The sequence below is a fragment of the Osmerus eperlanus genome, chromosome 12 (genome assembly GCF_963692335.1).
Source record: "Osmerus eperlanus chromosome 12, fOsmEpe2.1, whole genome shotgun sequence".
Classification (NCBI taxonomy): Eukaryota; Metazoa; Chordata; class Actinopteri; order Osmeriformes; family Osmeridae; genus Osmerus; species Osmerus eperlanus.
Genome location: NC_085029.1, coordinates 10,556,627 through 10,574,730, shown reverse-complemented (window position 1 = coordinate 10,574,730; position 18,104 = coordinate 10,556,627). Strand labels below are relative to the sequence as shown.

Sequence of the window (18,104 nt, the reverse complement as noted above, 5' to 3'; positions counted from 1 at the left end):
GGCAACATAAAACTACACCGGTAGTTTTTTCGCAACGCCGGTTCAGATGACTAGTTTCAGTCATTTTAGTATTAGTTGGTACTTATTACAATTTCCTACAGAACATGTTCTCAAACTAAATCTTAATTCTTACAAAAATGTATACTCTAGTAAACTGTATTTGAATTGAAAACATATGATGAGTTGACTTTGTGGTCACATTTTCCCAGATTTGTTCCAGAAAAAATCTCCACGAGATACGCTGATAAATTAATCTTTATTGTACAGTGGACTTGTAACATCCAGTAGACCTCACACACATTTGTCCATTTACATTTCCCAGGCATGCCCATATAAGGTACAGTTGGGTAAAATAGGTTGGAGAGTTTAAAGAGATAGTTATGGTCAAGTCTGGTCTAAGTTGGAGGAGGAAGGGTGAGTGCCCTGCAGCTGACTGATCTGTCTTCTGAGCTGGACAATCTCTGCCTCCTGCTCCTCAACCCTTCTCTGTAAACCATGGATCACCTGCAAGAGAAAGAGACAGAAAGTGGACACGCCTTCAATCAGTCAGAGCATCTGCTTGTTTGCAACAGAAGACACATAACTGCGTAGTTTCTGTAAACCATCAACTGGGAATCTGTATATAGGATTGACTGCCCATGCTTTCCTGCACCCATCGCAAGTTAGGATTCAGCCCTGAGGTCTGTAATCATAGCGTTTCCTACCACGTCTTTGTTGCCGAAAAGCTCACTCTGCAGCAGCTGGGTGGAGCTGGGACGGAGGGAGGGATCTCGTTTGGTGAGCTGCCTGACGTACTTGGCAAGCATGGGCCAGCGATGGCAGAAGGATTCTGGGACGTTGCCCTCACGGAGGTCCTCGAGGGTCCGCACCCTCTCCATCTCAGTTCCAAATGGCTGAAACAGCTCCAGGGCCACCACCCCCACACTGTACATGTCCGACTAAAAGGCAGACCACAGAAATAGGGGTAATGACTATTACTCGACCGGTTGTAAAGTGAATTCAAGTTGCAATTGAATTCAAGTTGCAATTGAATCCTGCAGTAATTCTTTGACCCTTTTAGTGTGTCAAATTAGTTTCGAATGTAAAACCCATGAATCAAGTTACCTTTGAGTCATAACGAGAACCTTCCCGTTGCTCAGGTGCAGCGTACACAAACGTCCCCACTCCTGTGGTGTGTGAGGAACCTGTAAAGAAATCTCAAGGTGTTAGGTATCATGTACACGTAGCGCCATCTAGAGGCGCTTTCTAAAAGGTCGCATTTAAACACAAGTACTTATATTTACATTTAGTCATTTAGCAGACGCTCTTATCCAGAGCGACTTACAGTAAGTACAGGGACATTCCCCCAAGGCAAGTAGGGTGAAGTGCCTTGCCCAAGGACACAACGTAATTTGGCACGGCCGGGAATCAAACTGGCGACCTTCTGATTACTAGCCCGATTCCCTCACCGCTCAGCCACCTGACTCCCACTACTTGACTTCAATGACCTGAAAGCTGATGTTGAAGAACCTTTACAATATTCAACAAGATTAAAAAAACATTTCTTATGAATATGTATCTATATATTTTCCTACGACCAGCAGCTCTATAGCTTGCTCTCTTGTTCGGCCGTTCCACAAAAATTGCATGAGCGTGGCTACAGCTGTTGCCAAGTCACGCATGTATACTGTATATTGCTACTCTCAGGTCATCACAGAAAAAGTTGTTCTTAACAGATTTCTCCTATATGAATAACAGTTAAATGCTCCATATCGGTATACGCAAAGAAAACAAAAAATGCTCACCTGTTTTTGGGCAAGGCACTGGCCTGCATAAATTGCAATATTTGACTTAATTTATTTTGAACATAGAAAGGTAAGCTCCTACCAGTGTTGTTTGAAGTGGACAGAAGTGGCTCACGGTTGTCCATAATGATATCCCGGCAGGCCAGACCAAAGTCTCCTATCTTCACATTGAAGTCATGTCCCTGTAGGAAGATATTTCTAGGCTAAAGAAAAAAAGGAATGTACCTTTAACTGACACACAAATACATGAGGTCATAATGCTGCTGCAATGTTCCAAAACCTTGTAAAGTCAGACATTCAGATGAAAACGACCCATGTTTTTTAAATTCAGAGCTAGATAGACCACATTATTTGTGTAATTAAAAAAAAAAGTTTACATATCTTCATGTGTCAATGGGTAACACTCAAAACAAACCCTGTCTGAGTCCATACTGTATGCACTACAGGATACAGAAAAATAACAAGTTACATTTCTGCGATGGACTGCCGGGTGAATTCGATCATGTGCAGTTTAAACTCCACGAGGCAATTGTACAGGAAGAGTCGCAAAGTATCATTAATCTTTTGAAATCACACCCCGTTAATGAACCTATACAGATTTGGAAATATTGCACTGTCTTTTCAGCGCATCAAAAACAGGTGAGCATTTTTTGTTTTCTTTGCGTATTTTCTCATAAAATTACATCAACTTTGTCTCGTTATACTTTCTCACTATCTGGCTCACAACACAACGACCAGCATGATCAAAATAAGGTTTGTGACATTTGGGTCATTTAAACAGGCCCTAGATTGGTTAAGGGCATGTGTCTGCAGGCGCATACCGATATGGAGCGTCAATGTAGACGACATGAGTGCTTTGACGCACAGTATAGGCTTCTAGTGGCGATATGATCGGCAATTTGACAGCAAACTTACAAATCCTCAAGAAAAAAATGAACAGTCAGTTCTGTTCTGACATAGCCTGACAGTAAACCAGAAAGTCAACATTTCTTATTAGACTATTTAAGCCTTCCACTTGGGTTACCAACCATAAACCGGGCTTTATTTTCTAAAACAGTATGGCAGCTGTCAGAGCAAGTGAATTGTATTCCGCGATTTTATCAGAAAACGCTTCAATTATTGTTAATATTGCAAAAGAATACGGGACCAACTCAATAATCGATGGAGCGAAATCCAAGCCGTCAAAGGTAAACACAGTTCTTCACTTGAAAATGTTTTTTTCTTTGTAGTCTAACAAATGAGCTTCAAAATTAGTTTAAAAAATGATTGCGCATACTGTAATTCATCACCACTGACAACTTATCACAATAATAAGCACTAAGTTATCGCAAAACTCGATTTTCTTTGATCTGGTGCAGATTATAGCGTAAAGAATAAATACATCAAAACAATTTTAAATACATCAAAAACTGCAAAACGAATTTTGCAGTTTATTTTCTCAACGTGCTTTGTATATTTGGCCACACCTTCTTTCTTGTTTTATTCCTCCAGGGTCTTGCTATTCTCCCTCTTCACTTGGCAGCCTCGTATAGGAAAGTTCACAGTATAGAGAGCTTGCTATTGGCGGGAGCCAACCCCGGAATTAGGTAACCCACCACTCAAACCACTATTAAATGTTGTTACCTACAGTTTTCAACCATCCTTCGATTACTGTATGACCACATATTCACAAGAACCGTGATTAATTCACCTTTGATCAATTCATCCAACCATTTGCTCTACCAATATTGGCCTTTCCCTTTTCTCTCCTTCCCAGGGACCAACAGGGTCGTAATGCCCTCCACCTGGTCATCACCCACTGGCCCTACATCCATGCCACCTGGCCTGCATCACAATCACGTTTTCAGACCGCCATGGTCAGCATGCAGAAGAGGGCAGAGGCCTGCCTACAGGTGCTCTGCAACCATGGAGTCGACCTCAACACTGTGGTAAGTGACCATGCTAGCCTCCAAGATAGAAAAAGTGCTATCAAACCCAGAGAAGCATTTTTTTTTTCTGTCACACTGCCGAATGACCTTCAAGACAGTCCTGTGTTCTGCACCCTGTTCCCCAGGTGGACAGTGGGAGCCGTCAGACAGCCATGCACCTGGCCGTGCGCTTTGCCGCTCTCTCCGCCATCCACATCCTGGCCAGCCACGGGGCCGCTGTCAACGCCACAGACCTGTACGGCATGATGCCCCTGCATATGGCCGCCGGCATGCTCAACACAGAGATTGCCGTTTGCCTGATCAAGCTTGGTGCAGATGTCAACAAGGTTCTTTTGACTTCTTTCTCCATATGTTCTTGCTGCTGCTGCTGTACCTGAGCAAGTCTCTACTTGCTCAGGTACCTGAGCAAGTATTGCTCAAGTACTCTCCTCCCTTAGATTTACACTGATACACTGACTTTCCATAGAATGGATCCAAAAATAAAGGGAGTTTTACCTGTAGCCATCCATGCAGTATCAATATGTATACAGTATACATACTGTATCACATCAATGTCATTTTAATTTTTTTAAATATACAGTAATAGAACCAAATAAATGACGTTGTGTTTGATTTGAAGGCGGTGAGCCATTCGGGGAACAGGCCGCTGCACCTGGCTGCCCTGACGACAGCCTGCAGGCCAGAAAAGAACATGGACACTGCACTGAGATGCATCACTGAGCTGCTGGACCAGGGGGCAGGTAAGGGCCAGGGTGACGTACCTCTGGGGTCAAAACACACACTCAATGCACAAACCACAACACATCAGCGCTCTCCTCCCCCTCCGCAGAGGTGGATGCCGTGAACAACGCGGGCTGGACGGCCCTCCACGAGGCGTGCAGCGTGGGCAAGGAGGCCGTGGTCAACCTGCTACTGAGGTACACAGCTCACAAGACTGGACACAAAAGACCTCAAACGTCCTTGAAACTCAAACATCAGACAATACTTGGGGCGCACTGGATCCATTTACTCATTATCTTGAAAGCAATGCAACAGTCAGCCAGAAAGGCCTCCATCGAAATGAAATCACACGTCTCCTGTGTCATTTACAGAGTTGATGTTTGTTTACAATGTTACGTTTCAAATAATGGGATCTCTTGGGTTTGAACCAGGCGTGGTGCCGACATCAACAAGCAAACACCAGCTGGTGAAAATGGGCTGTTCCTGTTCCTGGACCATCGGCCCAACCTCTGCCACACCTCCCTGCTGTGCCGCTTGCTCAGTCTCACCTCCCCTTTCACCATCGCCAACGGGGCGGGCCTCCAGCCCAGCACGCTGCTGCTGCCCCAGTACTCTCGTCAGCGGGAGCAGCTCCTGGCCCTGACCCGGCACCCTCGGAGCCTCATGGACATCTGCCGGATCCAGGCGTTCCAGTACTACGGCTCTGGCTCGTCACGCCGCCAGACCCTGGCAGATCTCCTGCCTGAGAGGCTGCACCGCTACGTCCTCTGGGGGAGCTCCTGTGACATCAGCTTTGTCAGCGACGATGACAAGGCCAAGTCCGGCAGCTGGTCTGACTTCTTTCATCGCGAGGAGCCGGAAAGGGCCAACTCTCTGGACGTCCCCGCACCAGAGCGCCAAAGAGCCTCGGAACACTGACACCTTCCGGACGTTCTAGCAGGTTCCACTGAGGGGGAGGCTGGGCCCATGCATGACCCACCTCATTAAACTCTTTTCTGATTCTAATGTTTTAAACTTAAATTATACCTCAATGCCAGTAAAGTCATAATGAACAGAGATGGTGTTCTACTTCGGTTCCAGAAATGTCACGATGAATGATACATACTGTACATAACATAAAATATAATCAGCTCAACCACCCAACCATTTTTTTTTGTAGTTTTAAAACAGGGTACTTGGGGTTTACATCTGTTTTTGATATTGTGTGTATTGTGATAGTGTTATTACTGTTAGTATTTTTATTTTGTATTTTTACTGCTGCACAACAAATTGCCCCTCTAGGGACAAAATAAAGGTTGTAGTTTACTAGACACTGCTCCTTACCTTCAGGTCTCTGTGCATGATAGCCCTGGAGTGAAGGTACTCCACACCTTCAAGGACTCTTTTCAGGATGCTAAGAGTCTTCACTGTGTCCACACAGCTGTACGGGTCTGAACACATCAAGCCCAACAACGCTCAATACACCAAAGTCTTACTAACCCTGACCTAAATGTAATGAGTACATGTAAAACCAGACAAGGTGTATGCACTTCAGTCAAAACGCGGCTTGTTTGAGTAGCAGGATTTTGAATGGGAAGCGTGTTGCTGTGTAGGGAGCAACTGTATGTTTACCTGCAGAGCTGCGCCTGGTGTTCCTCTCAGAGATCCAGTCTTTGAGGGAGAGCTCACACAGCTGCATCTGAATGTACAGCATCAGGTGGAACTGCACCTAAAACATGATCCAAAGGTCCACAAGCCGGGTTATGTCATTGCTGTACACCAATAATGCTGTTTTATGCTCAGATGTGATTGTTTTATAGCTGAATTAAGAATGAGTGTAGGTACAACCTACTGCAAAGCTCCATCCATCCACAGTCGCTAATCCGTAGCTTGAAGCAATGTCGTTGAGTATCATGAAAAGCACGGATGACATCATGTTTCTCACCTCCATGGACGAGTGTTTATCTGTCCACTTCTGGCTGTCCTTGTCAGTGCAGGAGTTGTTGTTCCCCTCCAGCCCGTTGGACTCGTCCTCTGTGACCCTCGAGCCGTCCCAGCTCACGGCCGGACACGGCTCCTTCAGGGGGGGCCCCACACCCGGGCCCCCCCTCCCCAGGAACACACAGGGAACGTAGTTGTCTGGGACGCGCTGCATGGTTTTGGGGCACACTGCCTGGCTGGTCTCCCCCTGCTGGCCAGGGGCCTTGGTCGGGGGTTTAGACACTGCTCGGTCCCTAGAGCAGTTGGAGCTCTCGAAGACGATGGAGGAGCCGGTGCTGCTAGCAGAACTGTCCTCAGTCCTGGGAGGTCGAGGGGACAAAGCAGGCTCATGGTCAGATGCCAACTGGTTCATGAATGTTTATGCTGTACGTCTTTGAGGAGGTGTGGTGTGGGATGTGCACTGATAAGTAGACCTCACCTCTCTAGCAGTGCAGGGGACTCCAGTGCTGGGAGTACTGATTTGAGCTCTGGGGGGGAGAAGAAAGTTCTAAATGGAACCTTCAATTGTGTTTCTAAAAAGACCTACAAGTGCACAGTTGCACATAGTTATTTTCTAGGCTAGTGTGTGTGGGTGAACTGCTCCTTACTGGTGGTTCTGTTGGGCTGGACGTGCTCCATCCAGGCTGTGTGGTAGCCCACCACATGGGGATGCTGAAGACTGGAAAGCACTTTCACCTCCCTCAGGACCTGAAACAAAGGCAGGAAGATAGAAGATTAAATAAGATTTAATAAATGTTGAATAAAGGAAAACATTTCAAAACGTTTTGTGTCCTGCATCTAGTGAACACCACCGCCCAGAGGATAAAGCTGTTAAAAATGGCTTATCATAAGTAAGTAGGGAATTATATGTAAAATACATTTGTAATAATTCTGTAGAATAAATATCTTTATCACGATTAAAAGTGCTTTTTATCAACTTGGCAAAGAATGTTAAACAAATGTTTTGCTCAATACCTTCATACAGTCCTCCCTTGAAACATTCTTTATCAGGATTTTCTTAACAGCATAATTCTGGCCATCAAGCTTGTTTGTCACCTACAGAGAATTAGGGTGCATAGAGAGGTCATGTCATAGTCATGTATGGTTTTCATATGCTGTCATTTTTATTTTCCTTTTATTTTATTACTTTAAAGACTTTGCCGTATGATCCCCTTCCAAGTTGAGAGATCTCCTCAAACTCGCTGAGGTAGCGAGAGGTCTGTGCCTGGAAGAGGCCCTCTTTTGGTCTGGAGAGAGATAAGAGACACTATCATGTAGAGAAGGCCCTGTGAGTCAGGCCAGATTAGAACACACACCACAAACACAACAATCACACAACTCAAACAAGTCATAATCAGAATTTACCTCAGCGTAAGGCTCTGGATGTCTGTGTTAAGGCATCTTTGACCCTAAAATGACAATTTGAAGACATTTACACCGAAGGTAACGAAGATGAAAGGAGGAGGGTAGCGAAGATGTTTGTGGGGTGCAATGTGTTACCTGAGGGAACAGGGAGGTACTGGCAGCATGGAGGAGCTCTGTGAAGGCTCGGTTATGTTGCAATCTGACCGTGCTAAACTCATCACTGATAGCCAATGGGGAGAGCAGGTTCATTGCTGCGAGGCGCTGACCGATGACTGAGGGGGGAAGATGGAGAACAGGCCTCACAAATCAAGGGTCCAAGGCTGTTTTAATGATGAACGTTCCTCATTAGGAATGATGCCCACCCAAAAGTGCATATTTGCAGTGCAGATTGGGGGGACTCCATGAAGCGTAATGAGGCTTTGCTGTTAATCAAATTCCAAACTTTTGAAAAGAGATGCAAAACTGAAAACAGCTTTCCTTGTTTCAATAGAAAAGTGGTAGCCTACACTCTGTAATTTCCACTCTGTAATTTCCACGCTTTTAAAACTTTCTTTTAACAAAACGTTTAAGTCTGCATGTCAGCCTTACCTTTGAACAGCATGTGTGAGCGAGAGGGGTCCCTTTCGTAGACGAAGCAGAGGTGCTCCAGCAACGAGCCGAGCAGCAGGTGGTTGGGGATGGCAGACGCAAACTCCTGGATAGATGGGTACTGCTTCCCCGCCATGAGAGCCTCACAGTTACTGCTGCTGTCTGAGGCTGAGGGGCAGGAGAGGAAGGAGTTATGGGTATTAGCCTACTGGCATGACAGGCTAGGAGGCTAACTAGATCATAATCGGGTTGTGTCTCTCTCTCTCAACTATCCCCTCAGAGGCAGTCACGTTCTCCAGAAAAGATTGTGCCTCGCACTGCAGCCTATTTGTAATATAAAGTAAATACTTTATATTTCTAATACACAAACGTAATCTCTAGTTTCAAGTTAATAAAGTTAATGTGTAAATAAAAGCAGCAACCTGGAATTTTGAAAAAAAAATATGGGTGAATTTTGTATCCATGGGATATCATGGGAAACTGCATATTTATCTGCCAGCAGCACACACAAACATACGCACTTTAGCCTAGAAGGTGGCTCACAGCATTTCACACCACTGATTAACACTAGGAATACGTATTGTTTTGCATAATTCAGGCCACACCGTTGAATAAGATCGTTTAACTTGCTATACTGGTATGTGCAGTAGTGCCATACAGTACAGCCCTCTTCCGCCTGATGACGTCATTCTGCTCCAAATATTTCTCCTCAGTTTACGAACAATGACTATGTTAGTGTGCCTACACCATAATCTCATCCAACTCTATAATTCATATTTTAAACAGTTCAGGAAGCCCCGCGTGAGCAGGGCATCAAAAAATTGGTTGATACTCGTAATGTTCCTCTCCACGGAAATCTTTAGTAAAAGGCGAAAGATTTATACGATCTGAAGAGAAACCAGAGTGTACTGACGAACGTAGGACAGCCTCTACGGGCCCATTCTCGGCCATGACATTGCATTTCATGGTTTGATGGTGTTTTTCAGGATAACCAGGCTAGTACTTAAAAACGTGTTTAAAACGACAGACATGCGACGTATGTTAGTAAATCCAGTAATAGACGGTTTTGTCTTTGGTCTGCGTACACGCGAAAAGCATGATGGGAAGTAGCCTAACAATTACGTTGCGCAAAACGGAACATTTTTCCGCAATGTAACATAACATAAAAAGTTCTAGAATGTTATTGGGCTGAAAACGCTTCTGAAAACACAATAAAAAATTTTTTTTAGGTATGTTGCTTAAATTCAAGCCAAACCATTACGTTACAGTGCATGCGCGGTACGTTTACACCAGTCGGAAGCTTGTTCTGAAGCTGACAGCAAAAGTACAACAGCGACACCTATTACAAGAGATACAATATCTATAGATAACCAGGATGATAGTGCACTATTATTATAGGACTACTTGATGTTTATTCCAAGATACATTGTCTTAATTTGATTTTTAGGAAGAAGAAAAAAAAAGAAGTTGATCCTTATCCTAGATATAACACAACGTATTAGTTTGACCTTATAACACAATTCTCCACGTAAACAGCCTAAGCATATATATGTATCTTACCTTCAGCAATAACCCTAGCTATCAATTCAACAATGTCTTTCTCCCCAGAGTCCATTTTGTCATAGTGTGACATAAGTCATATATGAAACACTCTCAGCTCTACTTGAGATCACACAGTAGTAGGCCTACCCCAGCCCTTGACTAGCAAGTCCCCCAGCCCATCTTGTTTATGCATGTGAGGGTGTGCTCGGTAGGGAGGCTTATCTACCATTACCAGTCCATTTAGACTGGCCCACCACCCCAGAACTCGTCCATGATAAAAAGAAGTATTGTGAGGTGAAGGAGGGATTGAGAAACATACCACCTGGTTCTTAGACAAGGTTCTCATTTTTATAGTTGTTTTTGCATAACTGAGTGCTGCTTCAGTGGTCTCCACTGTCTCTACTCTCTCTCTCTCTCTCTCTCTCTCTCTCTCTCTCTCTCTCTCTCTCTCTCTCTCTCTCCCTCTCTCTGTCCCTCTCTCTGTCCCTCTCTCTCTCTCACTCACTCACACACACACACACACACACACACACACACACACACACACACACACACACACACACACACACCACAGGGTCGGAGCAGCACCTTGAGCCATTAACTCAATTACACAACTTTCTAACGCTATACCTTTTAAATATATTGTATAATGCTGGGACTATGGAATTAAAGAAAAAAATCATAATAGATTATTAAAGTACCTTTTATTGTGAGTTATTATTGAACACTGGATAGTAAATAAAGGGCTACTACTGGTAAGTAATGCACAGTATGCCTCAAAGCAAAACGTGTTGTTGATATAGCATGTACAGTATGTTGAACAAGCTGAAGTGAATGTCAATCCGAGTTGTAACTGGTGTGTCAAACCGAAGCGGCTGTTACTCCACCCCTCCACTTTCTGTCCAAATGTGGATGCAGCAGGTGAAATTACATTCAGTTTGCTAGCTAGCTACAGTACTTACTGTCAAACTGAATATCCTCTTCATCTTCACTGGGCAACGAAAATACACTTCTCTCGGTTCTTGTGGTGGAGGTGAAATTTCGCCGAATCAAAAAGTTGCTCATGCTTCTACTCGAACTTTCCTCTGGTTTGAGCGCCTTTGATGTCGAAGCGAACATAGCGATATGACAGAAAAGGTGTTGTGAATTAGCTCTACTGAGCTAGCTAAGTAGTTACCTTCACTGTAAACCATATATACCTATATTTAATTTGCCATATTTCCAATTCGTCTACAGTCTACTCTGTGTAAAACGTTAATTTGCGAGAAATTAAGTTGGATCCCAGCCGGGAAAGGCTGCTGTCAGCCATGCCTCAACAACATGATGAAAGGAACCGTCACATAACTAAGTCCAAGCTAAGGGTGGAGAATAATTCTGTTAATAGCATATATTATGAGCAAATATTATATTAGAACAGCCTGATCCTATTTTTTTTTTAATCACAGTATTTCAGTGTATTGAATAAGGAGATACGTGTGATCCGAATTGTGTTCATCAGTAAATATGTATGATGATTTTGACACGGTCCCTGCAGCGTGATCTCATCTGAGCCTTGTGATTCGCTCTTGTAAGATGATGAAATATCAATGACATGAGAAATAGGTAAACTTTTGGAGGTCCCATTCCCCCATTCAGAATATTGCATAAATGGAAACTATCAAGTGAACAGGAAGTTATTAAATGTGGCATGTTCCAATCATAGACTGTAGGCCTATGTCTATGGTTGCAATGTTAAAAACGTGAATTATATTTATCTATGAGCTTAACACAGTTAGCCGTTTAGAAATACGTGTCGATCGTAGAACAAACGCATTAATAAAAGCTAATATAAAAATAATGAACTTATTTGAAATTATTTGATCTAAGCAAAATTTCAGTCTGCGCTAAAAGTTTGCGTGCGTGACGCTCGTGACCAATCAACACCAACTTCTGGTTGCGCGCGGGGATGTAAGAAGCAGTCTGATGAGCCTGACTGTACCAGTGCATTGCTTTCTCGAGATTTTTCTTTTGTCTCGCTTCAGTATTTACAGTTCATTGCATTGTCCAGTTTTGTGTATAGTTCAATATGGTCTTTTGTCTGTAGAGCAGTAGTCAGTATGACAGATGCTTGGTAAGTACGCAAATGGCTGTAGTTAAGCTATTATAGCCTACAGAGTCGGTAATTATTCACTTTACAATCTAACTTGTTTAGTAGTGTACATTACCAAGGACTTTATATAGCTATCTAGCTAATAGTAACTCAGCAATCTGCAGCCATGTAATTCGTTTGATTCCTTCTCTCTCCGCACAGTGTCGAGCCGGCTCAGGCTATCAAGGCCATAGACAGGCACTCAGTGCACCAGATCTGCTCTGGTCAGGTGGTGCTGACTCTGGCCACCGCCGTCAAGGAACTGGTTGAGAACAGTATCGATGCGGGGGCAACTAATGTTGGTGAGTGTCATGATGCGTCTTGGAATAGTGCTACAAAAGTACACAGCTGGGTGGTAAGTACCTTCGGATTGTATTGTGATGTTGTAGTTTGTACACGGCACTACAGTGGTCTGTCATCCTGCAGACATCAAACTGAAAGACAGTGGAGTAGAGCTGGTGGAGGTGTCTGACAACGGCAAAGGAGTGGAGGAGGCCAACTTTGAAGGACTGAGTGCGTGGTATCTTTCATCCATCACTAAAGGAACTGTGCACTTGCTGTGCTAGTTCCCAAATCTCTGCAAGCACCCTGCTGTTTTGTTGTTGGATATGAAGTTGTTTACAAAGTTGTTACAGAGCTGTATCTCTCTCCTTGCCTTAAGCTCTGAAGCACCACACTTCCAAGCTGAGAGATTTCTCAGACCTTATCCACGTGGAGACATTTGGCTTCAGAGGTGAAGCCCTCAGCTCTCTCTGTGCTCTGAGGTAGGACAGCTTCTAATCTCAGACTCCCATGCATCCAACAGATGTGTTGATAATGTGTTAAAAAATAGTGCTCATGTTGGTTGCTTCGGTCTCTTCTTCTCTTACTCTCTCTCTCTCTCCACCCCTTCCCTTTCCAGCAACCTGAGTGTTGTGACCTGCCATGAGTCAGTTCAGGTAGGCACCAAGCTGGTGTTTGACCACAGTGGTCACCTGGTGCAGCGGTCGCCCTGTCCCAGGCAGCCGGGCACCACAGTCATCCTGCAGCAGCTCTTCTACACCCTGCCTGTCAGACACAAAGAGTTCCAGCGCAACATCAAGAAGGTGGGTGAAAGGAGAAGGGGAGGTATAACAGGGTCTATGTTGGGATACTAGGCCCTTTGTTATCATGATTACGCACAAACTGTTTTTAGCCCGCTGTATGCTGACGATCTGCATAATCCTTAATGTCGAAGGCCCGTTTGAATATAAGGTGGACAGTTAATGCTGTGTTCACCAAGCTGTCTTTTTCCCCCTCATGTCAGGATTTCACAAAGATGGTCCACGTGCTCCAGTCCTACTGCATTATCTCCACAGGGGTGCGTATCACCTGCACTAACCAGACAGGGCAAGGCAAACGCAGCCCAGTGCTCAACACCAGTGGCAGCCACAGCATGAGGGACAACATAGGGGCCATATTTGGACCGAAGCAGGTAAGCCCGTCTTCTTCTTTGGATTCCATAACACCAACGCTATGGCTCTGATGATTTGTTTCTCCCACAGCTTCAGAACCTCCTCCCGTTCCAGCAGCTATCTCCTACAGAGAACGTCAAGGAGGACTATGGGCTCACAGGGGCTGAGCTACCCCAAGAACTGTTCACGTGAGTTATAGGGTTCACCATACCCACTCAGGTTGATGGGATTGCCGCTGGGTTATTTTGTGTTTAGGTCTGTTCTTAGATCAGCCTCTCACAGGACCAGCGCTAGGACAGAGCCCGCGAACGATTGGCCTAGGACTTATGGTTCGCTAGGCGCAGTTATGAACTGTCTAACGTAGTTCTTCTTTTGTGGGGTTGTTCTTGCAGCATCTCTGGGTTTGTATCCCGGGGGGACCACGGGGTGGGGAGAAGTGCCACTGACAGACAGTTCTTCTTCATCAACAACCGCCCGTGTGATCCTACGAAGGCAAGTAGAACTTACGTTTTACTGAGATGAGATATCAAAGTAATTATACGTGGAAGGTTTTGCGTTTTGTGTTGACGAGTTTCTCATCTTCTAGGTCTCTAAACTTGTGAATGAGGTTTATCACATGTTCAACAGACATCAGTATCCCTTTGTTGCTCTGAACATAGCTGTGGCCTCAGGTAAACAACGTGCAAAGTAAACGTGACTGTATGGAAGTCCGGAATGTTCTAAGCCTCCTCAGTCCACCTGAGTGTGTTTGTGTGTTTTCCAGATTGTGTGGATGTAAACGTGACACCAGACAAGCGTCAGATCTTCCTACAGGAGGAGAAGCTGCTGCTAGCCATCCTCAAGAGCTCACTCATCGCCATGTACGAAACAGGCGTCAACAAGTTCAGCCTCAACCACACAGCTTTACCTAGCACCAGTAAGAACCTTTAAATTCTTGTTATCACATATTGTTGTAATCTGTTATATTTGTTTTGTCTCCCTATTTGTAAGATATTTATTTCTGCCGTTACAGCTGCTATTATCATTGACAGTTTCATATAATTTTTGTTTTGTGACATTTGTTTTGTCTGTTCCTCCCTAGATTCTTACCGACCTGCGGAGTCTGAAGAAGGATGTCAGGTGGTCCCGTCAGCTGAGACTGTTCTAGAACCCAATGACAACTCAGAGGCTGTGCTCCTAAGCCCAAAGACCTCATCTCTGAACCTGGCTGGGCTTAAAGCTGCATTCTCTGTGCACAGCAACCAGGGTACAAGGAGCACCACAAACATATCCAAACCTGTCAGTGGCGGTCCCACTCAAAAAAAGCTTCAGTCTTTTTTCGGTGGGTCTCAGAAGGGTAACACCCCCAGACCATCTTCACACTTCCCATCGAGACCCACCAGAGATGTCCTTAAAGGTTCTCCAGCAGGCCGGTCTGTGTTGGAGGGGTTCAGGTATGGGAGGTCTTCAGACAATGATTTAGACTCGAGCAGAGAGGGCACACTGTCAGAGTGTGACTCTACCACAGCAACCCCTGAGAGCCTGCAAGGTACAGGGTCAGAGTTCAACTCTCCTGATGCTACGGACATCGTCAGCAATCCTGGTACTAAAAACGAGATATTTGATGAACATTTAGACAACGGGAAACCATCAGACTATCGTAGTGAACCATACCTTTCCACTGCAAGCACAGACTTAAGCCCTGACGCCAAAAAGCCTAAGCTGGAGGATGACCGTTTCTCCTCAGACAGCCAGGATTCAGCCCCAGCCTGCATTGAGGGATCTTCTGGCCCGAGGGTGGATGCCCCCGGGCGTTTCCAGAAGAGGATGGAGCCACTGCAGTTCTCTTTTCCAGAGCTGAAGGGGAAGGTGCGAAGGCTGCAGCAGAGGCAGAGAGACCGGGACGAGGACAGACTGAGATACAGACGCTTCAGGGCTAAGATCAATCCTGGAGAGAACCAGAGTGCAGAAGACGAGCTGAAGAAGGAGATCAGGTTTGATGCTAGTGGTTGTTCTGATTTCTAATAAACCAGAAGGAGGAATGGTCATCCTAATTTGGGTTAGTCAAAGTCAAACCCCTTGTTGTAAGGCCTCTGTTGTCCAGCTGTATTACTAAAAGTTTACACAAACACCATGCATAGATGAGCACTTTTATTCGACAGTGTTTAGCATGACCTCTCTCTCCTCCATAGCAAAGACATGTTTAAGGAGATGGAGATCATCGGCCAGTTCAACCTTGGGTTCATCGTCACCAAGCTAAATGATGACATCTTCATGATCGACCAGCATGCCACCGACGAGAAGTATAACTTCGAGATGCTTCAGCAGCACACTGCTTTGCAGGGGCAGAGACTCATAGCGTGAGAAAGCTCGATGATACTCTCAAAGCTCCCACGTTGCTTAATGGTCTGTCATACTCAGAGTACAGAATCAACACTTGACAAACACACAGCTACTTACAAATCGTTCACTTCCGTCCACTGTCATGTCTTTTTAGACCTCAGAAACTCCATCTAACCGCAGTCAGTGAAAACGTTCTCATGGAGAACCTGGAGATCTTCCGGAAGAATGGCTTTGACTTCCTCATCGATGAGGATGGTAGGAGGACAGCACCCGTCTCCTGATTTCAAAGTCTCAGAATGAAACATGTACAGTATATGCCATAACAGCGCTTGCATGTGATTGTCGGTCTGACTGGGATCTGGCTGTGTGTCCGCGCCCCTGCAGCCCAGGTGATGGAGCGCGTGAAGCTGGTGTCCCTCCCCACCAGTAAGAACTGGACGTTCGGCCCAGGGGACATCGAGGAGCTCATCTTCATGCTGAGTGACAGCCCAGGGGTCATGTGCAGACCGTCCCGGGTCAGACACATGTTTGCCTCCCGAGCCTGCAGGAAATCTGTGAGTGTGACGTGACTGATTTATGATTGATTCATTGGTATTTAAAATGATTTGTATAATATTATCTTTTGTACATATAGAAATGTACTGATAGGACACTGAATACATTTTTTTTAGACCTGGATGAACAATCAAGTTGTATCTAGTCTTGGTATAGCACTACAATAATATCCTCTTACACCTGGTTGATCTGAGATGTCTGTAAAAATATATGAACTACCGAGCAATGTTGATGAGCTGATGTAATGTATTTGTACCGGTTCACGGCCTACCTTTTCAGGTGATGATTGGCACTCCTCTGAGCGTCAGTGAGATGAAGAAGCTGGTGCTTCACATGGGAGAGATCGAGCAGCCCTGGAACTGTCCTCATGGCCGACCCACCATGAGACACCTGGCCAACCTGGACATCATCTCACCGGACTGAGACTACAACCCTTCAGACACGTGGCTCTCTACCTTTCAAGACCAAAGCGAAAGCATCACAAGGTGTCTCGTTCCTAAACTGATCTGTGGTACAGAAATGTACATTTCACTGCATCGCAGTGTGGAAAGTTTTAGTAGCACCTAAGTGAAGCTTGAGTGGAAAATTGTCACGTGAATAAAAGCACAGTAACGGATCTCGTCTGCTTGATCCTGTAAATATATATCCAGTATCAGATGCTTTAATTTGTTTACATTTTCTTATTTCATCATAAAAATGTTTAATACGTTCACGTATATGCTCATTTTCAATAAAGTGACAAATACAAAATGTTTGGTATTTTTCCCATGATTTACAAAGCAATTTATTTGATAACGTTTATCTTGCCTTGGATCCACCAAACAAGAACGTTTTTTTGCTTTAGACAAACCAATGTCTGCATTTTGTCTACTCACTTCAGGCCAAACCCTGCAGGGGGAGACTCCTCGCTCAGACGGTCCTCAGGGTTTAATATCCACGGGGCTGCTGGACTCAGCTGCGGATGTCCTGCATTGGTTTTATTTTGTCTGTAGAGGGCAGCAGTAGAGAGCACACAGCATTTACATTTCCCATAGGGATTTAGGAATATCGACTTAACCCTTGTGCTAGCATGTGCAGCATCTCCCCTCCACAATCCCATACATGACTCAAGTTCACAGACAAAATTAAAACAATTTCAGACAAACTAAACCAAATTTCAGACAAAATTAAAATGTCTTCAAAGCATTGTTTACTATTGCGGAATGCAGTCAGAAGCTATAAATGGCCTGCAAATGACAGTACCCCTAGTATTCTTTGCTGAAGCCATGAGTGCACATTTCAGTGCCCAACAGGGATAGGGTCTTCGCTCTCAGATCTACATGTTGTATATGTGATATTTTCAGATGTCCAGAAGGAACAAGAGAACAATGATTTAGAAGAGGAGGTATCTGAAGAAAAAGATGGGGAATAATACAACCTAGAGCATGATGCAATAATACACCTCTACTTTAGTAAAGAAAACAGTTATGACAGGTCTGCTGTAATAAAAACGAATGGTCGTTCACTGATTAAATGCAGTCTTTCTGCACTCCGAAGAGGTAAAAACCCACATATTCACAAAGTTTGTGTATAATGACAGGTTGTTTCTTCATGCAAAATAGATTAGGGGTTTAACATTCAATTAAGCTGCTTTATTTTAGGGGTTTGGTGAAGGTGGGTCATTTTTCACCCTTAGGACAAGGAGTATACAGTGTTAAGACCGCTCAAGGGTTAATGTGATTCACGCAGGCTTATGTGCAGTCTTTTCTGCAGTCTTTTCAGGTTGATATGCATGTTTTGT

At 44.6% G+C, this 18,104-nt stretch overlaps 3 protein-coding genes and 1 non-coding gene across 7 annotated transcripts; 2 read left to right on the top strand and 2 right to left on the bottom strand.

Moving 5' to 3' along the window:
* Positions 1-237: 237 nt before the first annotated feature.
* eif2ak1 (eukaryotic translation initiation factor 2-alpha kinase 1) lies at positions 238-11,331 on the bottom strand. Of its 3 annotated transcripts, none has more exons than XM_062475008.1 (15): positions 10,849-11,331; positions 8,345-8,512; positions 7,892-8,028; positions 7,757-7,800; positions 7,539-7,638; positions 7,367-7,447; positions 7,000-7,099; positions 6,831-6,879; positions 6,357-6,711; positions 6,044-6,140; positions 5,756-5,862; positions 1,867-1,987; positions 1,105-1,184; positions 705-938; positions 238-504 (listed from the first exon to the last, which is right to left on the bottom strand). In XM_062475008.1, the coding sequence occupies exons 1-15, from the start codon at positions 11,003-11,005 to the stop codon at positions 385-387; spliced, it is 1,950 nt and encodes a 649-aa protein (XP_062330992.1). In that variant the 5' UTR covers positions 11,006-11,331; the 3' UTR covers positions 238-384. The 3 variants fall into 3 exon arrangements, with proteins under 3 accessions (XP_062330992.1, XP_062330993.1, XP_062330994.1); XM_062475009.1 differs by having other exon boundaries at positions 7,539-7,640; positions 7,762-7,800; XM_062475010.1 differs by lacking the exon at positions 10,849-11,331 and adding an exon at positions 9,905-10,180.
* Positions 2,605-6,623, top strand: LOC134031392 (ankyrin repeat domain-containing protein 61-like). The gene is made up of 7 exons (XM_062475011.1): positions 2,605-2,971; positions 3,276-3,370; positions 3,541-3,712; positions 3,838-4,038; positions 4,332-4,452; positions 4,542-4,629; positions 4,864-6,623. Exons 1-7 carry the CDS (start codon positions 2,843-2,845, stop codon positions 5,348-5,350), a joined length of 1,293 nt encoding a protein of 430 aa, XP_062330995.1. The 5' UTR covers positions 2,605-2,842; the 3' UTR covers positions 5,351-6,623.
* LOC134031954 (U5 spliceosomal RNA) lies at positions 9,138-9,251 on the bottom strand. The gene has a single exon (XR_009931968.1). It is a non-coding gene; the product is annotated as a U5 spliceosomal RNA (small nuclear RNA).
* Positions 11,332-11,791: 460 nt separating the features above from the next.
* pms2 (PMS1 homolog 2, mismatch repair system component) lies at positions 11,792-17,067 on the top strand. Of its 2 annotated transcripts, none has more exons than XR_009931904.1 (15): positions 11,792-11,996; positions 12,177-12,316; positions 12,441-12,527; positions 12,676-12,778; positions 12,916-13,099; positions 13,300-13,467; positions 13,538-13,635; positions 13,840-13,939; positions 14,034-14,118; positions 14,211-14,363; positions 14,529-15,420; positions 15,619-15,786; positions 15,924-16,024; positions 16,159-16,323; positions 16,604-16,745. XR_009931904.1 is itself a non-coding variant. In XM_062475007.1 (15 exons), the coding sequence occupies exons 1-15, from the start codon at positions 11,983-11,985 to the stop codon at positions 16,745-16,747; spliced, it is 2,607 nt and encodes an 868-aa protein (XP_062330991.1). In that variant the 5' UTR covers positions 11,797-11,982; the 3' UTR covers positions 16,748-17,067. The 2 variants fall into 2 exon arrangements, 1 of the variants encoding a protein (XP_062330991.1); XM_062475007.1 differs by having other exon boundaries at positions 11,797-11,996; positions 16,154-16,323; positions 16,604-17,067.
* Positions 17,068-18,104: the final 1,037 nt, after the last annotated feature.